General features: G+C 38.3%; 1 protein-coding gene across 2 annotated transcripts in view; it reads left to right on the forward strand.

Moving 5' to 3' along the window:
- LOC134225048 (probable ribonuclease ZC3H12B) overlaps positions 1 to 27,669 on the forward strand; it is a 101,548-nt gene that overhangs the window by 51,978 nt on the left and 21,901 nt on the right. Inside the window, exon 1 of one of the 2 annotated variants that reach the window (XM_062704808.1) lies at positions 15,743 to 17,283. The exons of the other annotated variant lie outside the window; for it this stretch is intronic. Coding sequence (XP_062560792.1) covers positions 17,254 to 17,283 — 30 coding nt within the window. The 5' untranslated portion in view covers positions 15,743 to 17,253. Of the gene's footprint in view, positions 1 to 15,742; positions 17,284 to 27,669 lie in introns of those variants that run through there. 2 annotated transcript variants of the gene reach the window in all.

The following is a 27,669-nucleotide window of genomic DNA, read 5'->3' on the forward strand; positions in this document are numbered from 1 at the left end:
CAACTTGTAATTATTTTGTACATTTCTTACAGAACCTATGTTCTTCTAAAGGGTTGTTTGCTACACAATTTCAGGGAAAAACGATCACATATTATCATTCAAAGACTACTAGTTCATTGTCGTATAAATGTGCTGTTTTAGATGTTGCTTAAAGATAGCAAGACTGGGAGGATTTTGTTGTTTAAACTTGGTCCTAGAACGGGAAATCTTCGCCCCTCTCAGTTCTAAATCCGGGTTACTGAAGAGGATGTGCGTTTCGTGTACTATGTCGATGAGATGCGTTAGTGAATGACCAGTTATGATGAATGTCCAGTCGATTGATAATTTTTTAGAAGTGCACCCAATTCATGATTTTATAGCAATCTTGCATGAGTTCCATGCACAGATTGCATTAGGCTGAGACCCATGCACAGATTGCATTGAGTCAATATAGCAAGCCATTGCATTAGATCTCTGGTAACGAGAAAAAAGAACTAGGTATGTGTTTGTGTCTACATAGAATCTATATTCAAACTTCCGTCGAGGAACCAACCTTGTTTGATTACAAAAAAAATGGCCGAAAACGAGAATTGAACCAAAGCCCTCCACCAAGCCTAGCGCTATTCGACTGATGCGATAACTATCTGGGCTATACACCAGATGATAGAAGTAGTGATAGAAGACTATCATAACTCTCGTTCATTCATTCATTTCAACTATCGTTCTGTATTATGTGAATGTGATTATCATATAATCACAAGTAGAAGGGTAGGTAATAGTAATAGCATCCAATAATTTCTTCTTTTTTTTAAATTTTGTAATACGAACAAATAGTGCTTTGCGGGATAAGATATAATTTTTTCTAGAGCCCATACGACGAAATATTTTAAAAGCCTCTGATTTATTTTTTAAGGCAACTGAACAATCATGATTCCATCAAAATGTAAGAAGTTTTTTTATTACACCTGAACTTGGTTTTCTTTTCTGTGATTTCAATAGACAATGAATCAACAAACTGGAAAAGAAATCATAAATTTCAAGAGTAGAAGAAGAAGAGTCATAATGTTTGATACAAGATCAGAAAATTTTATCCAATCAACATACGTGCATAAATAAGGAGTATACATAATTATTTCTAAAAAAATCGCTCGTAAGTCCAAATAATTCCTCGCAAAAACTCCGAAGAATTGCCGAAAGTAATAAAAAAAAATCGTGAATTTTTCGCGAAATTTTCTGTTGAAATTCTGGAGGGTTTCTGGCGAAAGTTTCGGAGAATTTCCCTTACAAATTCCATGTCTTTTGCAATTTTATTGGGTATTCCAAAATGCTTTCTTTGGATACCCCGAAGAATTTTCCGTTGAAGTACGACATGACAATTCTAAGGAATTACTTGTAATTCCCAAAGAAGTTCCTGCCGAAAATCAAAAGCCATGCTTGTAGAATCTGCAAAAAAATTCAAGTGGATATTTTGAAAAAAAAAATCGAATTTTTTTATTACTTCGGAGAATTTTCCTGCAGAATATAGAAGAATAATACAGAAGAATTTGATGATTGTTTTAAGCCGAAGTTCAGACTATTACTACAGTGAATCCCTGTGCCGAACTTAACAGAACTTTGAAAATAATGCAGAGTAGCATTAGACCCGCCAGTTGCACACAGTCGGATCCTTTGTTTTTTGGACCTTGAGTAAGACAGATATTGCAGTAAAATTGCCCAACAAGGCTTTGTTGGATTTGCTCTTTTACACTGCCACTAACTAAAACATCCGCTGCCTGAGTTCCAAGCTGACTGGGAACTCTTGTACTTACAGGGAGTGAATTTATTCGAACCCATCAAAATTATTTGTTGGAAAATTCGTTTTTTTTTTCAATTGAATTCCATATGAAATTTTGAAATTGAAAAATACTGGCTAAAAATTGTCACTTATACAAGTCACAGGAGAATATTCAGACTTTGTGGTGAAAATTATAATTATGATTGAAATTAGTACCCTTCTTAGTACAGAAATAAAACGCAATGCAATCATTCCGCTGACTTTGGTGTCGCGTTCGTGTCTGCTGATGTATTCTGGTAGTGTCTACGAAAGAAGTGATAATAATACATTACATGCGCAAACTGTCAGATATTTGTCCTTCTCGAGTCCCCTTCTCCGGTGATCGGTGATGATCGAATGATCGACCAACGATGGTGTAGTAATTCCCGGTTACGATCACGTCACGCTAATGTCCATTCCAATCACGCACCTTCACGCTGAATCGATACAGTTTGGCCGGATTTCGCAGAAGGAGAAATAACACCAACTGAAAAGCGGTGGGCTACTAAATAAATGAATTCAGACGGCACGATCTAGTAGTGTGTTTGTAATTTTGGACATAATCGATGATTGCGCAATGTCTTCTCTGTTTATTTGGTGAGATTAGTTTTTTTCCGGGCGAAAACGGGTGCATCGATCGATCATACCATCGTCACGAGAGAAAAGAAAATTTTGAATATAAAATTATTCTTGAGCTTGGAAGGCTTTCATCTGGTACTAATAAAAAAGAACATATTTCCAAATTGTGTGCGAAACAATTGAACCATGATATCGACTCGATGATTTGCTCCAACATCTTATCAACTTCCGTTTGAGGTTTACTACAAGCGCCTAACAAACCAATGAACCATCATGATAAGGTTACTTTTGGGTACTTCCCAAAGTAAACATGTTGTGTCATTATAAAATTTGTGATAAATAATGTAATGACATTTTTGCAATGACAAATATGCCGGTGTATGAGCGATAAGCGTGCCAGCTTCTCACCCCCCGTGGGTCTGGGTTTAATCCCAGTTGGTGTCATTGGATTTTTTAAGACGAAATATGCCTGGTAACACCTTCTTAACATTCTGTCGAATTCGTTTTTAAACCTGGGTCAGTGCCAACCCAAACCCTGAATAAAAGACATTTTCAGTTCCATCTGTCATTCGACATGTTGGTGTGCGTAGCATCGTGTTTGTTTTGATTCGAAACATATGATCCAGGACATCCAGTGCACTGGCAGTGCGTTGGCTTTGACTAATCAGATCATGATAAATAAAAATGTTTAAGTGCGTGAACTGATTTTTGCGGATAATGGAATTGACTTTTGGGCGGCGGATATATGTATTTAATTATACATATTCTGCACGGTGGGCCTGGCCGGTTTAATACTTGTGTCATATTTATGATATGCTGCAAATATTAATGCAGACAAGAAAATGCTCGGGAACACAACCGACATTTCCAGGATGCTTTTCAATACTGGCTGTGCATGTGCTAAGACAAGACAAGACAAGAAGATCCTTCAGTAATTCCCCCGCAGGTCTACATGTTCCTTGAGGAAATCCTAGGAAAGTTCCTTGAGGATTTTTTCCGGAAATGCCATGAAGGATTGCTCAGAAATTTCCTTGAAGGATTCATCCGATGGTTTCTTCAGGATTTCCTCTGGAAGTTCCTTCGGGATTTCCTCCGGAAGTTCCTTCAGGAATTCCTCATTAAGTTCCTCTGGAAGCTCCACCAGGAACTCCTCCGGAAGTTCCTTCAGGAATTCCTCCGAAAGTTTCTAAGGAATTCCGTAATTATTAAAGAAAACTCAAAGAACTTTCAGAGGAATTTCTCCTAATTATTTCCTGGAGCAACTTTCAGAGAAAATCCTGGAACAGTATTCAAAGATATTCCTAGAAGATTTCCAAAGGAATTCATCTCGATCTTTTGGAAAAAAAATATGGAGGAATACCTGAAAGATATCGCCAATGAATGCATACAAGAATTCAAGAAAGAATTACTGGAATTAAATTCTGAAACGCACGAAAGAGTTTTTGGAAGAATGTAACAGCTATATTGCCAAGACCCACTTTGGGTGCCAGTGTAACAAATTTAATGCCTTGTCTTGTCTTAGCACATGTACAGCCAGTATTGAAAAGCATCCTGTAAATGTCGGTTGTATTCCCGAGGATTTTCTTGTCTGCATTAATATTTGCAGCATATCATAAATATGACACAAGTATTAAAACGGCCAGGCCCACCGTGCTGGCTCGAATTTGGGAGAAAATCCAGAACTCCCCGGCAATCAGATTATTTAGTAATAAATAACATGATCAAGGAAGAGTTTTGAATCTACCAAAGGAAGATACGGGAACAGCTGTACCAACCGTTTCACATTCAGGGGGGAAGATAATTGACGAATCGTTGGGAGTGACTTTGCTAAGAAGATTAATGTATCATGGATTTCAAGAGTCATGCATAACGCAGCTTTGTATCACCTTATACGAGTAGTCGCTGGGTGTATTCTATCACCGCTACTGTTCCTCATGGCAATATACGAGCGAGATCATTGTCGCTACACGGGTAAAAATCCGTTCCCGAAAATGAGAAAATAATTCATGATTTCATGAATCCAACGTGTTTTCATGTTATGAAAATACACCATGAATATAAATCATGATTTCATGATTTATTTGCGCGTAACGCAACCAATGCGTTACGATTTGGTTGTTGAGATCGAAAAATAAAAAAAAAGTTCAACAGGGGTTTTGAACTTGAGTACACCGAGTGAGAGTCCGGCGTGCTACCTTTCAGCCGTTCTCACTTCTTGGGAAGGGAGTGTTCGAAGTTTAACCGGTTATGCATATTGTCGACTGTTGAAGATTACGCAGTTACGCAGAATAATGTTCCTGAAATCATGATTTCATCAACGGGCATGATTCATGATTTCATGATTTTTTCATGATTGTGGGTATGCATTTGTTCCCGTGTACGATTGAACGTGTACCAATCCGTGCCTATTATTATGGAGCATTCTACTTTCATATAAAGGGTGTATTCGACAAAAATGGCACACACATATTTCCTCACCAAAAGCAAACCGATTATCGGATTTTCTTGAAATTTTCAGGGAATGAAAAACTTCTAATAAGTTATGATTTACAGCATTTGTTTTATTCTATTTCATCACCCATCCCGAATGCGCGCACCTTCCTTTTCACTCCACCCATCAAATTTTGTGCAATCGATTTTCCCTATGTTTTTGTTGTTCTTACCCAAATTTTCTTCAACTCCAGCTCTATTTTACTAATTTTGAGATGTTTGCTAAGTTTCGTCTTCATAATTGCCCATTCCAACACGTTTCGAGCATAGTGGCAGGATGCCAGATCAGATCAAAGCAGAGTTGATACTTTTTATTTTTTTTATGAATGACAAAAGACGCTTTTTGAGGCACTACTCGGTGTAAATCGTACCGTTGATTGCTCCGGAAGTAGTGAAAGGAGCGCTTACTTCACCACATCCGCAAATGACCTGCCTTCTTTACAAATTTTGATAACTTCTTCGTTCGGACATCCTCCGGAACATCGAACTAAGACTTGGCAATGAAATATTCTTGCCCAGGAAGTTGACGGAAGTCAGCCTTGACGAAGGTTTCATCATCACGATGCAACACGATTTGGTGAACAACTTCGTGTAAAGTCTCCTGGCGCGGGTTTTTGCAGTGATGTTTTGCTTTTTATTTCGGTTTGGGGTTTTTTGCACCTTGTAAACATGTAACCTAGCAAGCTTCACGGTTTTCTGTACAAAACCCACCGACACCTTGGACTTGCTAGCGACATCTTGAATGAACACCTTTTGAAACTTCTTGAGCTGTTGTACCACTCCTCGTCATTTTACTTTCCATTGGACCATTACCTTCCTTCATTTAAACACTTATACGCTCCTTGAAGGTTCTTTTTACACGAGATACAGCTGAATTTGCAATCCCAAGCTTGTTAGCGATCGATCGGTGGGACGCCTCCGGATTTTAATGGTAGATGAACAAAAAAAAATTCCCTGGCAATTTCTTATTCCGGCAACATCGAACCCATGACTATTCGCTTATAAGGCGAACGTATAGCCAACTACGCTACGGGACCCCTCTACTGACTTTTTATTATGGCAAGTGAAAATTAACAAACTGTCCTTTAAACCTTAATTTATTCATACGACTCATATCATCATCAAAAAATTGTTTGTTTCAAAGCGTACTTCTACGTAAAATTCTTCATGTCCTTTGTATCCTAACGGAACTACGAAATATATGTTCTCCTCTATCATGCAAATATACATCTAATTTTGAAGAATGATATTAGCATTTTCATATCATTGCTTAATTTGATGTTACGCATTCAGCAAAGCAATAGTTTTCTAAATCTCAAATTTAAATATACGTCATTTACGTCGTCTAACATTTAAACAATTAGATTTTTATAGGTGGTGCCATTTACGATCACCATTTGCATGCATACGATAGACAACGACTCTGATAAATTCATGTTCGTATGCTAATCCAACCTAAAGAATATGGGGTTTTACTTGCTACGAGAAAAAAATCGAAGCACATGTCTCCTAATCGCCAGTTTCTACTAACGAATGGATGAACTAAGAGTACGTCATACTTTTATTTGGAACATAGCTGATACTTCCATAAGCAACAAACGGTGGGAACTTCAGCATCTTCGCGAATTCGACTAATATAAAAAGAATACATTCAAATCTGGTATAACTGGTTATGGACTGTTGTCCTATCTGAAATGTATTTTAGCATAGCGGAATATGCCGTTTAGGTTGATTTTCATTGAGTTGAAAGTGGTTGCCATCTCTCTAACTTAGTCACTCGGTACTTGATGAGCTTAGAACTCAACAATGCCGGCTTGTCTCAAATTTGTCTTTTCCAAATCTAAGCTTTTTATTTATGAATCAGCGACCATTACCAGTATTCATGTATTCACCTGTAAACAAAAGATGCAGCATGTGCAGGTCACGCATCTGCAAAATTTTCTCCCGGATCAAGCTTTTCATTCACCATACAATATATTATGATAATACAGTCAGCACGACCGTTCGTGGCTGCATTCGGAAAGGTTGGCCGGTCGATGATGTGGGCAGCCAAGGCAACTCGCCGCACTTTTGCGTATACCTTCTTTGTATTTTTACTTGCTTACAGCTTGACTTTCGTACACAATCATTCGAGAAGAACCAAACGAACTATGGCTGAGAAAATCCAATCCAACCCGCACACCATCATCGCACCAGGTATTATAAAGCCAGGGAAGATCACGGATCTTTGATTAGCGGTGACGACGCTGTTCGGACTCGGATCCATCTGAGCTCAGTTTTGCATTCCTCATCGAGCATATATAATAAAGTTACGGATAGGAGTTATACCTGTTTTAATCATTTATCAGAATTGCCTTATAATGGTATAATTATGAGCTATGTCAAATGTAATTGGATATCATATTTCTAAATATTTACTCAATGATTGTTTTTATTCATTTTTTCTACAATAATCAGAATGAACAAGAAGGAGTCAAAGTTCATTGCCTTACTTTCGGGAGAGGACATTAATTATTATGTTCGAAACTCGATATGCGTGCAAATTTTATAATTTCATGTTTTCAGAATAGCAATCACAGAGACCGACAGAGGCCGACCTCCGTCGGCCTTCGCAATTGCTTCGTAGCCTTGGTCCTTCGTAGCTTATGTAGTTGGTTAAAGCACCAGTCTAGCGTACTGTAGGGTCATGGGTTTGAGTCAGAGACGGTCCTCCGGGAGATCTGGTTCATTCGTAAAAGTGGTCAATTCCAAAAGTTTATCTCAGAGCATCGCGATTTTTTCATAACCACCTATCCTGGCGAATTGTGTTTGCAATCAATAATAAAAGTCTTCGGTACTGTACGGTAATGGTACTTCGGAAGATCCGGAATATCCTTCAAAGTGGACAATTCCAAAAAGAAATCACGGAGGAACTTCAGATTATGGAATGTTTCGGACCGTATTGTGGTCATTTCGGGTCACAATAGACTTTCGCTATTGATTGCATAATCAATTCGCTGATATAAACAGTTTCGAAAATTTGCTTTGAGATGAACTTTTGAAATTGGCCACTTTTACGGATGTTTCGGATTTCCCGGAGGCCGTTTGTGGTCAACTCAGAAGACTTAAACAATTTATTGTGTACACAATTTGCCCATATGGATGGTTATGAATAAAATAGCAATGCTCTGGAATTATTTTGTGGTATCGGCCCCTTTCAAGAGCGTTTGCGGGTCGCAGAAGACTTGCACAATTGATTGTACAGGCAATTCGGTTATGAATAAATTGCGAAGATCTTAGATTTATTTTTGAAATTGGCCACTTTTACGTATGGTCCGGATCTTTTTTGGGATCACGGAAGACTTTCGCTACTGATTGCATTCATTATCCGTCAGGATGGATGATTATGAAATAATGGGAATCTCTGGAATGAACTTTTTGAATTGACCATTTTTATGGATGTTTCGAATATTCCGAAGCATTGTTTTTGGGAGCATTTGGTCTCTGAGCACTTGATTACATACACAATTCGCCGGTATGAATGGTTTCGAAAAAATCGCGAAGCGCTGGGATGAATTTTTGGAACTGGCCATTTTTACAGATTTTCCGGAATACAACCTGGATGACCGTTTCTGGGGCATTTGTAGGTCACTGAAGACTTCAGTATTGATTGCACCCACAATTTGCCAGAATGAATGGTTACCAAAAAATCGCGATCCAGATCATCCGATCCGATATCTGCGGATAGGAACATCAGGTGATGAAAATGCAGCTCCGTTAATCGCCGATGGAGATTGAGCAGCAGATGCCGACGATCGGAAATCGATGAGTGGCTTCTTATTCAAAGTGTTCGGCGCTACTGTATCTTGGTCAAGCAAGAAGCAAGCAACTGTAGCAACCTCATCAAGTGAAGCAGAGTATATTGAAGTTGAAGTGAAGAAACCAGTCGTAATCTATGAGGATAACCGAGGCTGCATCGGTATGGCCAAAAATCGTGAGACGAAATTAAGTAAACATATCGATGAGAGGCATAATTTTATCCGTGATCACGTAACACATGAGTACACATAACCAAATTGCAGGCATGCTTATCGTTTTCAAGAACTTCGAGAAAAGTCTAAAAAAAATTGTACTGTAAGTTGTGTCAGAAGTAATTCTGGCACAAGCAACTAAATTCAGAACTTTTTGATTTACATTATTTCAGAAATATCTCATTTTTATAGGAGATTCTTTTTACGGTATACAGACAACAAGCTAGGCTCGTAAGAAAAATTTCACTTCAAGAATGACGCATATTTTATCGACACATGTTAGAGACCATAGAGCATAGGATCACTTCGATGATATGATCATTCACTCTAAGGATCCGATCCTTAGACCAAAATTCAAGAATAATGAATAATGGTGAAACGGCTGTCTTTCAAGCTCACACTTTTGAGCCGTACACATAATAACTTCACCATCTCTTGCTCACAAGCGTCACATTATGAACAGTTCATTTTGCCATGTCCTTATAAATGTTCAAAGAATTTGCTGATTTGGAGAACCGGATCTTCTAAAAAATGAGCCATGAATCATTCATTCACATCAAGGATCCAGATCATTTTAAAGGTTCCGGATCTTAGCGCCCATCTCTACTTGTAGCTCTATACTTACTTACTTATGGATCCTGTGGTGCCGCCATGAGCCTCTGGGTCTGCCTGTGCTGCGATGTCCCGCTGGGTTCCAGTCTAATGCTTGTTTACAGACAGATTTCGTTTCCGCCCCTACGTAGAGTGTGGCCGACCCAGCCCCACTTCCGATCCCGAATTTCTGTTGCTATCGGCCTCTGGTGACAACGACGATGGAGCTCGTTGTTTGAGATCCAATTGTGAGGCCACCAGGCCCGAATTATATACCGCAGGCATCTGTTAATGAACACCTGCAGCCGTTGAGTGTTCTCCACTGATACACACCATGTTTCGCTAGCGTATAGCAGCACAGATTTCACGTTAGAGTTGAAAATTCGTATTTTGGTGCGTTCACTTATCTGCCTGTTTTTCCAGATATTTCTTAAACTCGCAAAGGCAGCCCTTGCTTTCTTTATCCGTGCGCCTATGTCGATCTTGGTACCGTCGTCTGACGCCATTTGGCTACCAAGATATTGGAAGCTTTCAACATTCTCCACTGATTGCCCGGCTACTGTGAAACTGGAAGGGGTCACCGTGTTTACATCCAACGATTTGGTTTTGTTAATGTTGATGACTAAGCCTGCCGAAGAGGAGCGTTCGGCAAGGTCGTTGAGCTTACCCTGCATATCAGAGCTCCGTTGAGTGAGGAGTGCAACGTCATCAGCCAATTCGAAGTCGTTTAGGTGGTTATAGGCTGCCATAACAGCCCGGGGTTTGGTTCACGGTCAATCGCACCTACCAGAATCTCGTTGATTACGATGAAGAACAGTAACGGTGATCGAATACATCCTTGCCTCACACCAGCTACGACCCGGATAGGGTCGGACAAGACCCCATTATGGAGCACTCTACACGAAAAGGCCTCGTACTGTGCCTCGATGAGGCCGATGATTTGTTGTTCTATACCTGGTTCAAAAATTCATACAAAAGTCACTATTTCTGCAATTGAAAGCCACTATTTGGTCACTTTTTCGTCATCGTTGGTCACTAACGTCTCTATTTTGAACGGTATTCATCGCTATGACCTCTGTTACTTGTAGTACTTATGTATGTATGTTGAAATTTGTATATACAGTCCCATCCCGATTTTGGCATCACCTGTTTTGTCTACCCCCGATTTTGGCAACACCCGTTTTTGGCAACATTTTCTTCCCGATTTTGGCAACAATCTCGAAATTTTTTTTTTATTACTTTGTAGAGCTAAAACCTTCTAATAAATATGTAGTAGGATAAACAAAACCAAAAGTGAATATCATTAAGGTTTGTATGCGTGTTATGGGCTCTGTACGAATAGTGGGCACTTTCACTGAAATAATGAATCACCACTCGTATCACCGCTCATTGCAAACAATTTCTATTGAAACTTTTCTGTTCTTTTATCCACGTTTTCCATGTCCCTATTCACACTACCTTATTATAACCAGCCCACCGTAGAATGTCGTATTTTTTGCATTCTTACTGATTTTGTCGTCGACAAGCTGACTCACACCGTTGTACATAGTACAACATTTATTAGGCGAAGCCCGCTGTTTACTTCACAATGCAACCAATACTGCATGAGTGATCCAGGAGCAAGCAAACCCCAGTAGGTTTAATTAATAGTGATTAGCAAATTCGCTTTTCTAAATGCGCTATATAGCCATCAAGCCGCTTTGCCCATTATGTGCCTCTTTTCTGATATCAGCCGAGAAACTGTCATTTTATCATTCTATCCGTCTTTTTGCTGCATAGATTATAAGCAACAATTTATTTTAAAGAGTCTTATTGTTTAAAATTCACGCAAATTTGCCTACCGATGAATATTAGAAAACAGTTAGCTTTTCCAGTTTCCTGATGTGTCAATTGCATAAGGGCCGTACACATATTACGTAAGCACTTATGGGGGAGGGGAGGTCGGTCAATATCTTACGCTCCATATAAATAAAAAAACATTTGTATGAAAAAAATCTGGGGGGAGGGGGGTCAAAAACCCCAGAAAAAAATGCTTACGTAATAAGTGTACGACCCTTAACGAGCCTTTTGATTCCGGCATGTTTGCCAACAGTTCAACAGTAATGGTAGGAGTTTGGTAACATGTAAGGCGTGAGGCTCTCGAGCAGGCCGCGGGGCAATTTATGAGCTTCCTTAAATCTTTGAAATTGGACGTTCGATTATTCACCGTTTATTGATCTTCAACGCTCACCAAGTCTATTAAGTGAAGCTTGGTAATACAACAATGAGCGTCGTTACGGTGCGCTATTCGAAGAAGCCATTCAAGAAAGCGGGGTACTAATGCAAAAATCGTTGCTTACATGGACACCGCACCATGGCTTGGCTTGTTATACGATCTTGCTCATTGTTTATCACAGCAACAATTGCTCTTACTCGTTGTTTGGCAACCATTTGAGCGAGACAGTTCACTCATTGGCTATAGATGCTACGATTGCAATAGATCAATGCTCACTCACACTTCCAATGCCTGCTTTCGAGTGTTCTGTTTGTGATGGCGAAGTATCAGAAGTGGAGTACCTCCTGTGAAGCTTCCATGAGATCGCTCATGTAATTCTAGCTGCTTCGATAGGCGAGTGATGCGTCACATGTGGTTTTATTATTATTTATTCAGCCTAAGGCCGTAGTGGCCTCTGCGGAACATAACAGTCATCTCCGTCCACTGCTGTACGTTACCAGTCACGCAGTCAACGGAGGGTCCGCAAATCGTCTTCCACCTGATCCATCCACCTTGATCGGTGCCAAGGTTTGCAGAAATCGCTCTCAATAGATAACGAACAACGATAAAAGAGAGGCAAAAACTGTTCCGAATCATAACAAGTCATGATAACAAATTTATCAAACTTGTATACAAGTGCGAAAAAACAGAATCGGATAGGCAGCTCCCACAGAAAAATGGTGATTTTCGCTTTGTTTTTGCTCCTTTCGTGTTGGTTACTGCACAGCTGTGTAGAACAAGTTGAAATACATCATCAGAGCCAGTGCTCCCCACATTTGGAGTTTTCTAAAAGAAATTTATCATGGGGTATAACATCCCGAATCAGTCCTCTATCATGACAGCTTGCGAAAAAAGGTTTCTCGCGGTATGCTACATTTCGTATATGTATACAGAGATGATAAGTGAGAGATTTGCTCTTTCTCTTTAGGATTCAATCCCTGATCGGTGCACACCTCGCTTTCTTGTGCCTGTCAGATCGTTGTAGAGAACCATTTTTACTCCAAGTTGGTCCTTCACTAGCATTGTCCGGATATCGTGTCCACGGAGGACTACCGTCACCGGTTTAATAGGGAATCTGGTTGGTACGGCGGCGAACTCTATTCGTTCGGAGTGTTTTTTGGAGTCCAAAGTACGTACGCTTTCCTGCCACGTCTGTCTGCTGGTATCGTTATCGGAGGTCAAGTGAGCGCAAGTACACGAATTCTTCAACAACCTTGATTTTGTCGCCATTGATACAAGCTCGTTGTGAATGGACATTGTCTTCTCTTGATCCTACTTCGTCTTAATTTTATTCAGAATGCATTGTATTTAATTGTTGTGAAATATTATCTCATGAGATGAGCCAGCCGCGGGCTGAAAATCTCAAAAAAAAAACTTCTTCTTCAACGTGTTTATGACTAGTCCGATCTGCTTTGCTTCCCTCTTCAGTCTGATGTAGGATTCTTTCATCTTTTCAAAGTTATAATGATGAAAGTAGTTCATGGAGAACTGTAGTCCAGTGTAGTTAATCCATACTCACACTACATTCGATTCGCCGACCAATGTGCAGAATGCAGATTTCCGTTAGGGGTCGTACACATATTACGTAAGCACTTATGGGGGGAGGGGAGGTCTGTCGTTTTCTTACGCACTATATAAATAAAAATCATTTGTATGAAAAAAATCTTACATGGGGGAGGGGGGTCGAAAATCCCATTAAAATTGCTTACGTAATTAGTGTTCGACCCCTTACCATTTTTTAAAACAATGACATGTCTTATGCCTTGAAGGAAAAGATTGAAAAGAAAATTTGCATACAATTGAAACGTTTTTTTATCACCACAATTTTTTGTAAGGACATGGCCGACGCTATTGTTAATATCAAATATTATTTATTATTCAGTTTGTATTATGAAATTGGCTAATTACAGTGACCGGCATAATAAAAAGCCCACTAGCCGTTTTCAATACAAAATGGTCAAATGCTGAAAATTTGATCAGAGCTCAGATATAACTTGAATTTTACCACACCTGAGTTTCGACCATATTGATTCATAGGGTAAAAAATTATTGCGGTAATACCAAAAATAAAATTTTGTGCAAAAATTTATTTTTTAAATATCTTGGAATTCTATAGGTTGTAAACTGATGACTTATTCAACAAAAACGCGTATTTTGACAATACAAAAAGTTTGCGGAATATACTTGTACACTAAGTGTTGTAGTTTTCAAGTTATTATAAAATCAATTTTTTGCCAAAAAAATCGTTTTGGTATTACCGCGATTATTTTTTACCCTATGAAAGCGGGCTTGGTAGTCATATGGCTACTGCTTCTGCCTCATACGCAGGAGGTCGTGGGTTCAATCCCAGGTCCGTTCCATTTTCCTACTTTGTATCTTTCTCTATATTTCTCATGTTCTAACAATCGCTAGAACTGGAAATGGACTTCCATACCGTTTCCATTACTATTCCTATACCTTCAACTTGAGTATTCTAACAGTAATCTGCTAGAATTGGAAATGAACTTATAGAGCTCGTTTCCTACATCCAATTAGAAATTCCCATCAGTTGCTTTCTCCTATCTATCACATTGGCAGCTCGTTAACCAAGACGGACCTCTGCCTCTCGAACCTTACCCAAAAATTTCAACAAATTCCGCATGAACTCGGCTTGTAGTGGGCGAGTGATTGCATCATCATTTCCTCCCCCTTCCCTACATTGACTTGCATTCTGACGTGGCAGGCGCCAGTATGAACTAACAAATGAGATCACCAGTACTTGTACATTGAAGATGTGTGCTAGTCCCAAGCAAACATCTGTTGGTTCCCTATGCAAGAACAGCTGATCTGGTCATAATGGAGTAGCAACTACGAGCAGTCAATCAAGCTCAACTGTACTAAGAATCATTTTTTCAAGCCATTCGTTAAAAAAAATATATACTGGATCAAATTTTTCAAAATATGTACCTGAAAAACAATTGATTGAAATATTATCAACTTGTATTCAGGTGCTGAGAGACGCTTAGTAGATTATTTTAAAAAAATACGAATTGTTTGAATTTGTCATTAATATCAAAAATAAAATTACTGCTATAATTTTCAACAATTTGACCTAGTGTAATTTTTTAACGAATGGTTCAAACAATTTGAAAAATATTCTATACACAGATGTAGCTCGTGCAATATTTCAGCAACTGTAGTATTTATCTAACTTAAGCCTCGTTGGACAAGTGCTTAAATATCTTGATTTTGCATATACAGACCCCATTCGATTTTGGCAACACGTTCGGGACATTAATTTTGCCCAAAATCGAATGGTTTTTGTTTTTTCATGAAACTTCACGTTTATTCACTTATTTTGACACTAGACACTTTTTTTAGGCGGATTTTAAAATCAAAGTATTTTTCTTAAATAAATCTTTTTGCATTTTTTAAGCGGTAAATAAGTTTTATGCGGTTTTTTAACCATATCAAAAAAAAAAATAAAAAAAAACAAAATTTTATTGCCAAAATCGAATGGTTTTGTTGCCAAAATATGTAGAATGTGGCTAAAATCGAATGGTTTTGTTGCAAAAACTGATTACATATTGCCAAAATCGAATGAGAATAGAATAAACATAGTCCAGGCATTCAAAAAATGACGATAATAAGCTTGATTAATATGTTTTAACTGCATATCATGTCACCAGTAGATGGCTAACAAATTCACATCCGGTGCATTGTAAATTGCATCACGAAAATTTTCACCGCTTAAGCTTCTCCCGAATAAAAAATCCCTTCGTCACAACCCACCAGCGTAGCGCCACCGGGTACGCTACCTTCAAGCCCCATTCACAAGTTACACACCTAACTATCCCTACTAGCTGGAGAAGAGCATTGCGCACCTATCCATCTGTTCGCCCAAGCACAATCCAAATATGAGAGAGTTCGGTTTTATAGAGTTCCCCCCGACTCTTTGGGGTGCGCGCGAGCACCGCAAACGCGGTTGGCTGAAACATGGTGAGAAAACTGAATTAAAATTTTGCTACGTCAAATGAATGGGAAACAGTCGTGCTTCGTTCGTTGCTCAAGAAGTAGTGTGCCAATCGCATCTCCCGCCTGCCAGTTCCAGTTGTATTCCATACAAACCTCCATCGCGAATTCGATAATCGACCGTTTTTTGTATTGTTTCAATCTGCGCCACCTTGCTTTGCGGAGCCAATCTTACGTGAGCTCGTTAGTCGTTACTGATATTTTTTGGAGAATAGTTGATGTGTCTTGGTAGCTGTGGGATATGATTACTGATCAGTGCAAATCAAAGAGCAGTTGCAAAATCTGTGCTAAGAAAAGTTAACAAGAAATTGATCTTGAAGAAGAAGAGTGAAATAATAATCCAAGTTCCGTGTATTCGTCTAATGAAAAGAAAAGTAATTGCAAGTTTAGTTGCACCGAAAGAGGATGTTGATTCGAGTTGAGCAATAATCAAAGGTAGGAGAAGAAGAGTAAGTACAGCGTAAATAAATCCGCTGACGAGAGCACCAAGTACAGTGAAGTGTAGTGCAAATATTTTCGTTGAATATTTCAACCCTACCGACGACGACTGCGGCAATCGTAAACTACGGTGTAGCTATTGGATGCTGACATTGAGTGATTCGATCATTCGTAACGACGTAAAGTGAACGAGATCTTCGATTCAGAGTGATCTTCATGTGCTGACGTCACATTCGCACTCCAGCCGGACAACAGCATCGTAGTAGGTGTTGGAGATTGGAATCTTTTACGGCAGCAGTGTCGACGTAATCGCACTGGAGAGGGAGAACCGGGCGAGCAACAGTATCAACAACAACATGATCATCGATCATCATTGATCAAATCGCAAGGCAACGCTCCGAGAAAAGACAACACGCGCATTCGATCAGCTTAGCTTGGTTTGGTTCGTTCGTCATTGGCAGATCCTTCCACCCCTCGCGAACTTCGCTCAGTCAGTGAAACCGCCCTACCTATTCCCCGTGCGGTGTATTTTGTTTCGTCACGCAAGGGTTCGTCGCGAGAGATCGGTCTCTGCGGTTTTAGTTCTCCGCATTGAATCAGTTCACCTGCGGCAAACGGCAGGTTCAACGGCTCCGGATCTTGCGAACTGGTGGGTGACGATCGGACGATCACGGCGACGCGTTTTGGGAGCAGAGTGGAAGGCGTGCAGTTTTTTTTTTTTTTGAGAGTCTTTGCAGAGACCTTCCCTCGGTGGTTCTTGCACGAAAACCGGTTGGAACGTCGCGGACGAGCTGACCTCTTCTTCGTCGTTGCCTCAACTGCTAGCTTAGCAGCACAGCCTCGGACTGGTTCATTCAGGCAGATATAAGCTACCCCCAAGGTGGTAACAGACAGTGAATGGGTCATTTGCGAAGCGGATCTTGTGCGCTACGATAAATATTACACCGACACGAAAGACGACCGCGACGACGACAAAGACGACCGGAGAAAACTGCCGCTGCTGAAAGTTCCTATACTTGCGAAACGGAGGAGCTTTGCTTTAAGAGGACAAGGATCTTATATTTATTAGTGCGACGAGAAATAGAAAGATGCTTATCACCAGCAACTACAGTCAAAAGGTAATTTATGACATATGATTCGAACACGTGTTTGATATAACTGTTATCTTAGAGTGGAGAGGCTTAATCGTCTATCGTTGACTCACCAGGATGTTAACGCTTATCTAATTATAGATTTTTGTTTTTATGGCACACATTTGTGTGCCCGATTTCTTTTGCTCTGATTTGAGCTAGAACTGAATTTTGATTTAATTTCCGTTTCTTGAGTATCTTCGTTAGGTTTTGATATAGTCAGGTGGTTGATTTTCCGCTAAAATATTCAAGTTCACTAGGGCACAGATGTTCTGTTGATTTTATTATCACTTCACTGAGCAAGATTTTGAATGTAGAATTTGGGTAGGGTTGTTTTGAAGGTTTACTGCCCATTGCAAAGTTTGATTACAATAAAAAACGAGGATTCGAAAATTAACATTTTTCCATGTATAATTTGTATTTTTTATTACATAGCGTTTTGGGTATTTCTAAGAAAAGAAAAACCTCTTCAAATATTTCTATTCCTTACTCCTTGGTGTACGAGAAAGGCAAAAAAAAGATTAAATATTCATTTCATTCATCTTTTTGTCGTCCCTTCACGACTATTCTTTGTATAGTAGAAACAAGTTCGACCGAAGGTAATTGGTTACCCTTAATACAAATTGATAATTATAACGTTCACATGCTGTGCAAAGATTTAACTTTTGAAACATTATGAATAACGTTTGCTTCATGTGAACAATCCAATATACATGTACAAAGAAAAAATGATGAAGGATAATTATCGCATGATGGTCAAATAATTTCAGTATCACTAAATCCAAAAAGAAATCGTAAGTAAGGCTAAGATCTTACGCTTTCCAAGTAATATTTCATGTTTGCTCTAGGAATAGTTTATAAATAATAGTTTTCAAGATCAAGCTATAACAACTACCAACAAAAAATCACTATTACACGACAACCTTCTTATGGCCTTTATAACAACTATGGACTCGATCGAATCCAATTTTTAAGATGTTTCGCTTGAAACTCGCAAAATTCCTCTTAGTGTTCAATGTACACGTTACGATTATCTCACATTGATTTATCATTATTAAATTTGATTGCAGAGATTTCGTTGATTTATTGCATTGTATAAATTTGTGTGCCGATTGCCGAAATTAATTTTTGTCGTTCACTTATATTTATTTAAATAACACCAGCAAATTAAATTTTGTTTGAAATTAATTCTTCTTTAATTGCTCTACATTCCAACTGGAACATGGCCTGCTTTTCGACTATTCTATTAGCATTTCTCGGACCGAACCTATCTCCGGATTGGCAATCCTACGTCTTTGCTCGCAAGGCTACTGGAGATCCGTTGAAATGAATTATAATTAGTATAAGTTGATTTTCACGTGTACTCTATCTACTACGCTTAAAATGTTCACAACCTCTTTCGATGTGATACTTTTTGATAGTTTACTTTGGAAAACTTTTGACTATCGTGTTGACTCTATTCGCAGTTCTCAGCTATGAATGTATCATAGTAGTATTGCTATTTCAAATCCATTATAAGATTTAATGTATAAATGCAAGAAACATGGAAATTGTTACTTTGATGATCATTCCTGGACAAGGTGTCCATCCAGTCGGGAAAACCGGGAAAAGCAAGAAATCATGAAACAAATCGGGAAATTGAACTATCGATCAAATCCAAAGTTATAAACTATTTCTTTTTCTTGTAATGTCTTGACCGTTTGAATATTTTGATCCGATTCCGATATTGTCACCTCTGAAAATTTCTTAAATTTTAGTTGTCCTTTCTATTATTGTAATTAGTAGTGTTTATTAAATATCATTACTAAGTAACTGGAAATACTTACGACATAAAATACGGCTATTACGACATAAAAAAATTATGTGAAAGGTTTACAAATTTTGCATTAGATTAAAGTTGATGAGTACAGCTCCTCCTCGATGAGCCTAATCGAGTATTCTTCTCCACTTGACTCGATCATGGGCCAATCGCTTAAAGTCGCCCAGAACGTCCAAAAGTCCGTAATAAGCCCTATTCGCAGCTGCAATACGTTTTTTTTACTTAGTGGCTAACATCATTAATGCACTTCACTAGAGTTCCAAGGAACATAAATCCTTCCACCACTTCAAAATTTTAAACATCCAGCATTATTTCGCTACCACCACCACTAATAAACCCACGTTGATTGCCAGCGACCATGTACTTCGTTTTTTCTGGTATTGATCGTGAGTCCAATCCTCGCTGCCTTCCTCTTAAAAGGCATAAAAACTACAATTTTAAAATGTGTGCCCTTCCTTAAAGAGTGGGCAAATGAGGCCGTCCAACCCGCTAGCAGGTGATTCCTCGTCTTCCCATATCTCAGGCCTGGTAGCGGGTCACTTTTTAGTGACTTGGTCACTTTTTTCGGGTCAGTCACTAAAAAGTCTCTTTTTTCGAGCTCAAGTCACTAAAGTCACTTTTTCTCTGAAAAAGTCACTATTTTTAACTATTTTGAAACCTTTTACTATGTTTCGTTAGGAGCATCGTCGTGGAATGAGAAAAAATGTTGAAAATTTTGAAACTTCATCGAAAGATGCTTTATTCATGAAGGACATTAAATGACGGATTTAGGAAAAATGACCACTTAGTTCTTTTTGGCCCAAAAGCTGTTCGGAACTTCTTCGTGACTTCAGATTCGCTGTGAATCTCGGTGTTTTTACTATATCTTCATCAGCGATTAATTGAAGGGGGTTTGTGTCACAGTTTATGATTGGGTGTACATATCGTAATGCATGCAAGATTGACACAGCGGATTGCGAATTTAAATATATTTACAAAGCCTATAGTAGACTCTGTAGATTTTAAAACCTCTTTTGAAAACTATTAAGCTCTACACTTTATCAATTGAACTGTTGAATATTCAAATTCACCTTTTTAATTTTAGATACAGTTTTAGAAACTATTAGTGAGCAAGGGCTTGCTCTAATGCTCATTAGATTACACCCAGGTTTTTTTTTACACGGTTGGAATTCATTAATTTCTCGGTTAACCTGAATTTTCATAGATTTTTAAATACCCCCTGAATTTTCTTTGATTTTTTGTGAATTTTTTCGTGGGGATAACTCATTGCTTCATTGACGCTGAAGGTCTTAAACGACCAAAACCAAACCGTGTAAAAAAAAACCTGGGTGTATTTATTTTCGAATCAAAATGGAGAAATTCGCATCTCTGCTTGATACTACAATGAAATTTTGGGGTGGAACATTTCTACGTACATACTTAATTTTTTTATCGGGGTCTCTGAAATTTGTTGAATTTTTATTTAGATTCGCACAGCCGAGCCCCAGAAAACAGGTTTTTTTTGCTGAGATATCTGTCTAAATTGCTGAAAATCAACAAATAATTTGCTAAGCTAACAAAAATAATTGTTGCCGGGATGTCAGTATTTTTTTGGGCCCACGGCTCCGCGGATTTTTGCCGAGGTACAGATATAAAAACTAAATTTGTAAGGGATAGAAAGATTATTTTCCATAATGTTTTCGTAAAGGTAGCCTTACACCTCGGGTCCTTGGTCCGCGGATTTTTTACCCGTGCATTTTTGCATATGCAATGCTTTCGGAATTTGGGCACTGAAAATCAAAATCCCGACCCCATTTTAAATACACGGGGCCCAAAATCCGGCAGAAAATTTTCCCGAGGTGTGATAGCCTCACAGGAGCAAAATGAATGGTCTCTCGACATCTGCTCCGATAAATACTTAAGAATTCCAAAATATATTCTGATGACAATTTGAACATTTGAAGCTGCATTTGAATATTCCATCGAGAAAAATCGTGAATTTGTTTGTTGGTTGCTCGAACTTCTTGTTTAGGCTTTTTAAAGTCTTGAAAAATAAATATTTAGGTTTCGAAATTATTCTTGGGTTTCAGATTTATAAACTTTATGAGTCGGATTAAATCTATGTCTAAAAATTCATTAAATAAATTTCAATCATAAAGCCATTTTTACGCACAAGCGAAGATTTTCCGAAGAAGTTCGAATTCATATTGAACATTATTCTGTATTACTTGCCTTAAAGTTGTGCTTTTCCAAAGGTGAAGGGGTGGAAAATAAAAAAAAATATCGAAAAAAATCATATAAAAAACTCATCAGATCTCACTTGCCATAACGATTCCATTTAATTCCATCACTTTGCAAACTTTGATCAGTGTCTCATACTTAAATCGACTTTATAGACTAAAGACGTCTTTACTGTTGAGCTGGAAATACGCATACTTGTAAAGATTTCAAAGTAATGGAATTAAATGGTTCATGAAAAGTGAAGACATTCCACTAAATATGCACAAAATTTCCTTTTCATCGGACTTGTTGAATAATGTTTTGGCAATTCATTTATTTTTTTTAATTTGTTGCTTCTTTAAATTAGAATTTCGGATATTAGAGGGAGACAAAATTTTTGAAAATTATTAACTTCATAATAAAGTCAATTTTTGTCACTACAAATTAAATTAAAAGTCACTATTTGGTCACTTTTTCTGCAGCTGAAAGTCACTATTTGGTCCCTTTTTTCGCCAGTGTTGGTCACTAAAGTCACTATTTTGAGCGGTATTAATCGCTACCAGCCCTGATATCTTCGACATACATAATGTGGTGCAAAACTTCATAAAGATGCTTGTTTGCTGTTTTCAGCCAAAAGCTGGTCTTTCCCCGCAGCCTCATTGTTTTTCAGCTCTTTCATGGTTGATATAACCTCATCTAGTGAAGGCGGCTGTACAGCTTACCCATCATCGCTAATGTTTATTCTATTCACCGATCGACCGTCACTTCCTACTTACTTGATACTTGATGGGCTACAGCTCTTCCTCGATGAGCCTACGCCAAATCGAGTATTCTTCTCCACTTGACTCGATCATGGGCCAATCGCCCTGAACATTGAGCGCCCTCAGGTCTTCTTCAACTGCAATAAGCCATCGTGTACGCGGCCTTCCACGAAGCCTACGGCCTCTTCCGGGTTCTCTACTTAATATTATTTTCGCTTGACGTTCTCCTGGCATACGAACAACGTGTCTAGCCCACCGTAGCCTGCCGTGTTGTATCAGCAATATCCAGCCCTTTATTCATCTGATACACCTCGTGATTCATGCTACGCCGCCAGATACCGTTCTCCTGCTTACCGCTGAGTATTTTCCACAGCACCTTACGCTCGAACACTCCGAAAGCTCTCCGATCAGCCTCCTTTAACGTCCATGTTTCATGGCCGTATAAAGCCACCGGAAGAATTAGAGTAGTATACAGCGCGAATTTTGTCTTCGTTTGCCGACTACGGGACTTGAGTTGGTTACGAAGTCCGTAATAAGCCCTATTTGCAGCTGCAATACGCCTTTGCAGATGATGTGTCTGCAAGTTGTAGTCCCGGAATTTATCAAGGATCTGTCTCAGGGTAAATATTTAATTCGTCGTTGATCGGCCCTCACGAAAACCTGCCTGGTATTCCCCGACGAAGGACTCTTCAAGTGATCTCAATCTGTTGGACAGAATACGGGACATAATTTTGTACGCCGAATTAAGCAGGATTATTCGTCACTTCCACTGTTCAACAAAGTCTTGAAGTGTTGCTTCCACCTGCCAGCCACCTCGGTCTTATATGTCAGCGAATCGCCCTCTTGGTCGTTGCACATGACGGGAAATGGCGCTGTCTACCTCCACACGCCAGTCTCATAAAACCTCCGCATAGTTCTGCTTCATTTTTTTCCTGCCTCTCAGTAATTACTGATTATAATCAATTGTTGTTTATACTGTTTTGCCTTTCTCGTACTCTAAGTACGAGTAAAGGCTATATATTCGCTCCAAAAACAAACTTTTTTTCGGAGTCCCGGAGATTCATAGTGTTATATATCAATCGACTCGTATATATCAATATATCAATCGATTCGTCGAACTGAATTGGGGTGATGTCTGTGTGTGTATATGTGTATCTGTGTATGTGTGTGTGCGCAAAAAATCTTGCTCATTTTTTTCGTACTTATTCTTATCCGATTTACTTGCAACAAGCTGACGAGGATATTTGAACCGTTTGTTTGAGAAACTGCATATGTAACATTTTTGGCCAAAATGAGATTTTTATATATTCTGAGTCCTCTTCCAAAACTACGTATTATGACAAAAAATACGAAAAAATATGTTTTGTTCAGGAATGTATGAAATTTTTTTCGTTTGTTTGAGAAACTGCATATGTCCACGCACTTAGAAGACCAATTATGGAATACTGCTTACAGTTTTTGCACCAGGGTGGTGTTGAGTTTTGCCAAAAACTATTGATCTGTATCGAAGTTAAATCGAAAGGTTTGTTGCCAATTTGTTCAAAAACAGTTTTTTGTTGTTTTCTCGAAATTGTGTAAAATGGACTTTGTAGTTTCTCAAACAAATGATTCATTTATCCCATTGTTTCCTATTGAAATTTATGGCCAGAATACTAATTTCAAAACCACAACATGAAACCACTTATCTGGCACTTATGCTCATACGATTTGCTGGCAACAAGTAGCGTTCGGTGAGAATTTTTATAATGCATATAAAACATATGGAAAACATAACCTATCTACTTATTAATGTTATTTTAAACTTTTCCTATGTATTTCTTAACCCTTTTGAACGAACGAGAAAGGCACCATCACCGCTAGGTGAGGTGGACGTTTTTCAGCTGCTCTCGCGTTCTTCGACCCGCTACCAACATCTGGGTTCTGGCAATGTCTTCTCGTTTGTCAATCTCTGACTCTCTAGATCGAACCAACTAGTCCTGGGTCGCCTCAGTGCAGTGCCTATCATTTCTCGTGCTGTTGTGCTCACTGCTCCGTGGATGGACAGGACACCCATAGATCGTTGATGTTGTCGCTAACGTTGATTGCAATTATCCGTTCGTTTTGGTGGTACTCAGCTGATACTCCTTCCGCTGACAATCGCTGGATATTGTATCGCATCGTTCGCTGTGACAACAGTTGACAACCCTAATCAAATTTTACTGACAACGAAGTAGTGATCATAGTCAATGTTCGGACCTTATGGGACGGAAAAAATCCTCTCTACTGACTTGAGCATTAGCGTCTCCGGCAACAATTTGCACGTCACACAGAAATTTCACTCAGTTTCCATCAAAAGCGAGCTATGAGTAGTCCCGCTTTTGGCGGAAACTGAGTAAAATTTTCGTGAGAAGAAAAGAGAGGGCAATACAATTTTACTCAGTCACTGAGTAAGTGAAAGTTAGCGTGTAATCATTGGGGGATATGAAAAAAAAATTCACTGCGAAAAAAACTTGTTCAAATATTGAAAATAAAACTTAAAAATCGATTTTCGATTATGCAGTCTACACCGATTCCAAATCATCGTTAATGATATTGGACAACGTCATAGAAGATAGAGAAGGAGAATGAGTAATTGTACAAGTACTAGAAACGGATACCAAATTTCAGTGGATCCCGTCACACGTGAACATCGCAGGAAACGATATAGCGGACCGTCTGGCCAGGAACGGGTTAACTAGATGATTCACGGTTAGTAGAAACCCATGTTTGCTGGAAGATGCACTGCAGTACCTAAAAATACGTAAAGCTGAAGCAACAAATACATGGTACCATGACTACTCACGGGACAAAGGACAAAAATTTTACGCTTTTATGAAGAACTTTGAATACTCACCATGGTTCAAAGGATTAAACATTAGTGGCAAAGGAATACGACTCCTGAATAGACTGATCAGTGGTCATGATTATTCCAACTACTGGTTAAATAAAATGAAGATTGAAGACCCGAATTGCGACATGTGTGATGAAGCAAAAAATGGAGAGCACTTAGTACTACATTGCCCAAAATTTGGGATACTAAGAAGTGAATACGACTTTGATGGACGATTTGGAAATTTGACGGAGCTTTTCCGAAATGCGATAACAACAAACAATGATAAACTACTTGAACAACTTGTGGACTTCTGCAACAAGGCCAAGCTTAAATTGTGAAGCAAATAATAGCTATAAAGAGAAAGCAGGGCATATAGTCTGAGCTACTGGCCCTTTCGAGCTTGACGCTCAAGCAAAAAGAAGAAGAAGAAGAAAGATGGTCTAGTAGCCTAAAAATTTGAACACATCGAGATTATTTGTTTTTTTTTCTACAACCTCATACCATGAAAATAACCAACCACTGCTCCAACACTAGCATTTGTTAATAAATATCAATGACTCCGCAAAATTTGATTCTACGTTGAATAGATCGATAAACATTCGAAAACAATTGAATATTAAAAAAATCGGTATATATTATCTTTTAACTGCTGTATCTCAGAAACGGTAGCACTCAGAAAAAATACTGTGTACCTTTTTCATAGGAAATTTAACGTACTTTCATAAAATCGGGTCAATAAAAACTTTAAAAAAATTTCCACAATTTTTGAAAAACCAACTAATTTTAAAAAAATATATAACTTTTTTGTCCATCATTTCTCCATTATGACTTATAGTGCAAAAAAAATACATATATTATCTGCTACAACATACCAAAAAAATAATAAATATTGAAAAAATAGTTTTATTTGAGAAAATCGATTTTTAAGTTTTATTTTCAATATTTGAAAAATTGTTTTCGCACTGTTTTTTTTTCACATAGCCCCATTGATTACCTAAAACTTTGCCGAAGACATCAAAACGATCGGACAAGCAGTTTTCAAGTTAATTTTTTTTTTAAAGTGTTCAAGGTGGTTTTGCTTAGACCCTTGTCAAAAGTTGGGCTAGAGTCAAAATGGCAAACTAATGATGCAAATTATGTTTTTTGATCACAAAGAATGTATAGGCAAAATTTCAGAGAAATCAAAAAATACAAATCTCGAAAAAAAAACATGATTTCACAGAGAATTGCTCATTAATAAAATGTGTCATTCAAGTCGTCGGATGTATCGTTTGAATGTAGTGTTGGTCGTGTAGGATCCACGATTCTGAATTCACGTTCTCCGGATCTGGAGCACCAAACTTCTTAGATAACGACCACGATCACTCCAATCTTCTGCAGTTCACGAGCCAGACGGCTAACTCGTCCAGGTTCATTTAGGGTCCTAACATTCCAGGTACCGAGTATCCAATAATAGCCCTCATTTCGTTGCCGGTCGGTTGTCAAAGATAACGTCCTCTTTTTATTCTTTCTCTATTTTTCGTGGATTCAGTAAGCTACCTTACCGGGATCGCGTTAATACCTACTTCGCGCTGGTGGGACTGTCACTTTGGGTATAGCTGACACGATACAGCGCACTATGGTCCAGGATACAGATTTACGCGGAAAGATGCATTTTACGCCAAACCTATATTTTTTAGAAAAAAAAACTGTTGTTCTACAATTTTTTTCGAAATAGTAAAGCCATCATTATGGTGCTACCAAAAAGTAGGGTGGCCCATCATATAAAAAAAATATAGATTTTTTTTTATTTCTCGGAATATTGACATGTTATGTTCTAAAAAGTTGTAGCGCAGCTTATTCCAATCAATTTTGCTAAAAAAAACTTTTTCTGTAGCTCTTAAGCTGGCTGATTTAGAGCAATTTTACCTTATTTGATTAGGTGTACCTCAAAAAAACAGTATTTTTAATCTACTTTTTTGTTTTAGATTTCTCGAAAAAGTCATCTTCAGGTGACTTTTAGAGCTCGAAAAATTGCAACTTTTGATGTGTAAATATGCTCAATATCTTTTTCCGATCAAAAGTTAGAATCGTTTTTCTGTCAAAATTACATATTTTTCATAAGTTGATATCTCCGGTTAGGGCAAACCAAAAAAATATATTCACACGGCATTTGAAAAGAAATTCATATTCCTTATTATGTCAAAAAAATGGGGATATGTTACTTTTTTTATCTCAAGTTTTACCAATTTTACAAGAATCATGTCACATCAAAAGTTGCAATTTTTTTAGCTCTAAAAGTCAACTGAAGACGTACAACAAAACGTAGACGTACAGACAAAAAAGTAGATCAAAAATACTGTTTTTTGAGGTACACCCTAATCCAATTAGTTAAAATTGCTCTAAATCAGCCAACTTAAGATCAACAGAAAATTTTTTTAGCTGCGCTACAACTTTGTAGAACATAACATCTCAATATTCCGATAAATAAAAAAATATTCTCTAATTTTTTTATATGATGGGCTACCCTATTTTTTGGTTGCACCATAATGATGGCCTTACTATTTCGAACAATTCTGTAGAACAACAGTTTTTTTTCTAAAAAATACAGTTTTGGCGTAAAATGCATCTTTCCGCGTAAATCTGTATCCTGGACCATAGTGCAACGTTCCGTTAATCAGCCGCTTCTCATTCTAGCTGATGTCAGAAGGACAGCAGTGCCCAGACTGCACTGCCAAGCTTCAACTAAGTACGCAACCCTTAGT

The sequence above is a fragment of the Armigeres subalbatus genome, chromosome 3 (genome assembly GCF_024139115.2).
Source record: "Armigeres subalbatus isolate Guangzhou_Male chromosome 3, GZ_Asu_2, whole genome shotgun sequence".
In the NCBI taxonomy this organism is placed as follows: Eukaryota; Metazoa; Arthropoda; class Insecta; order Diptera; family Culicidae; genus Armigeres; species Armigeres subalbatus.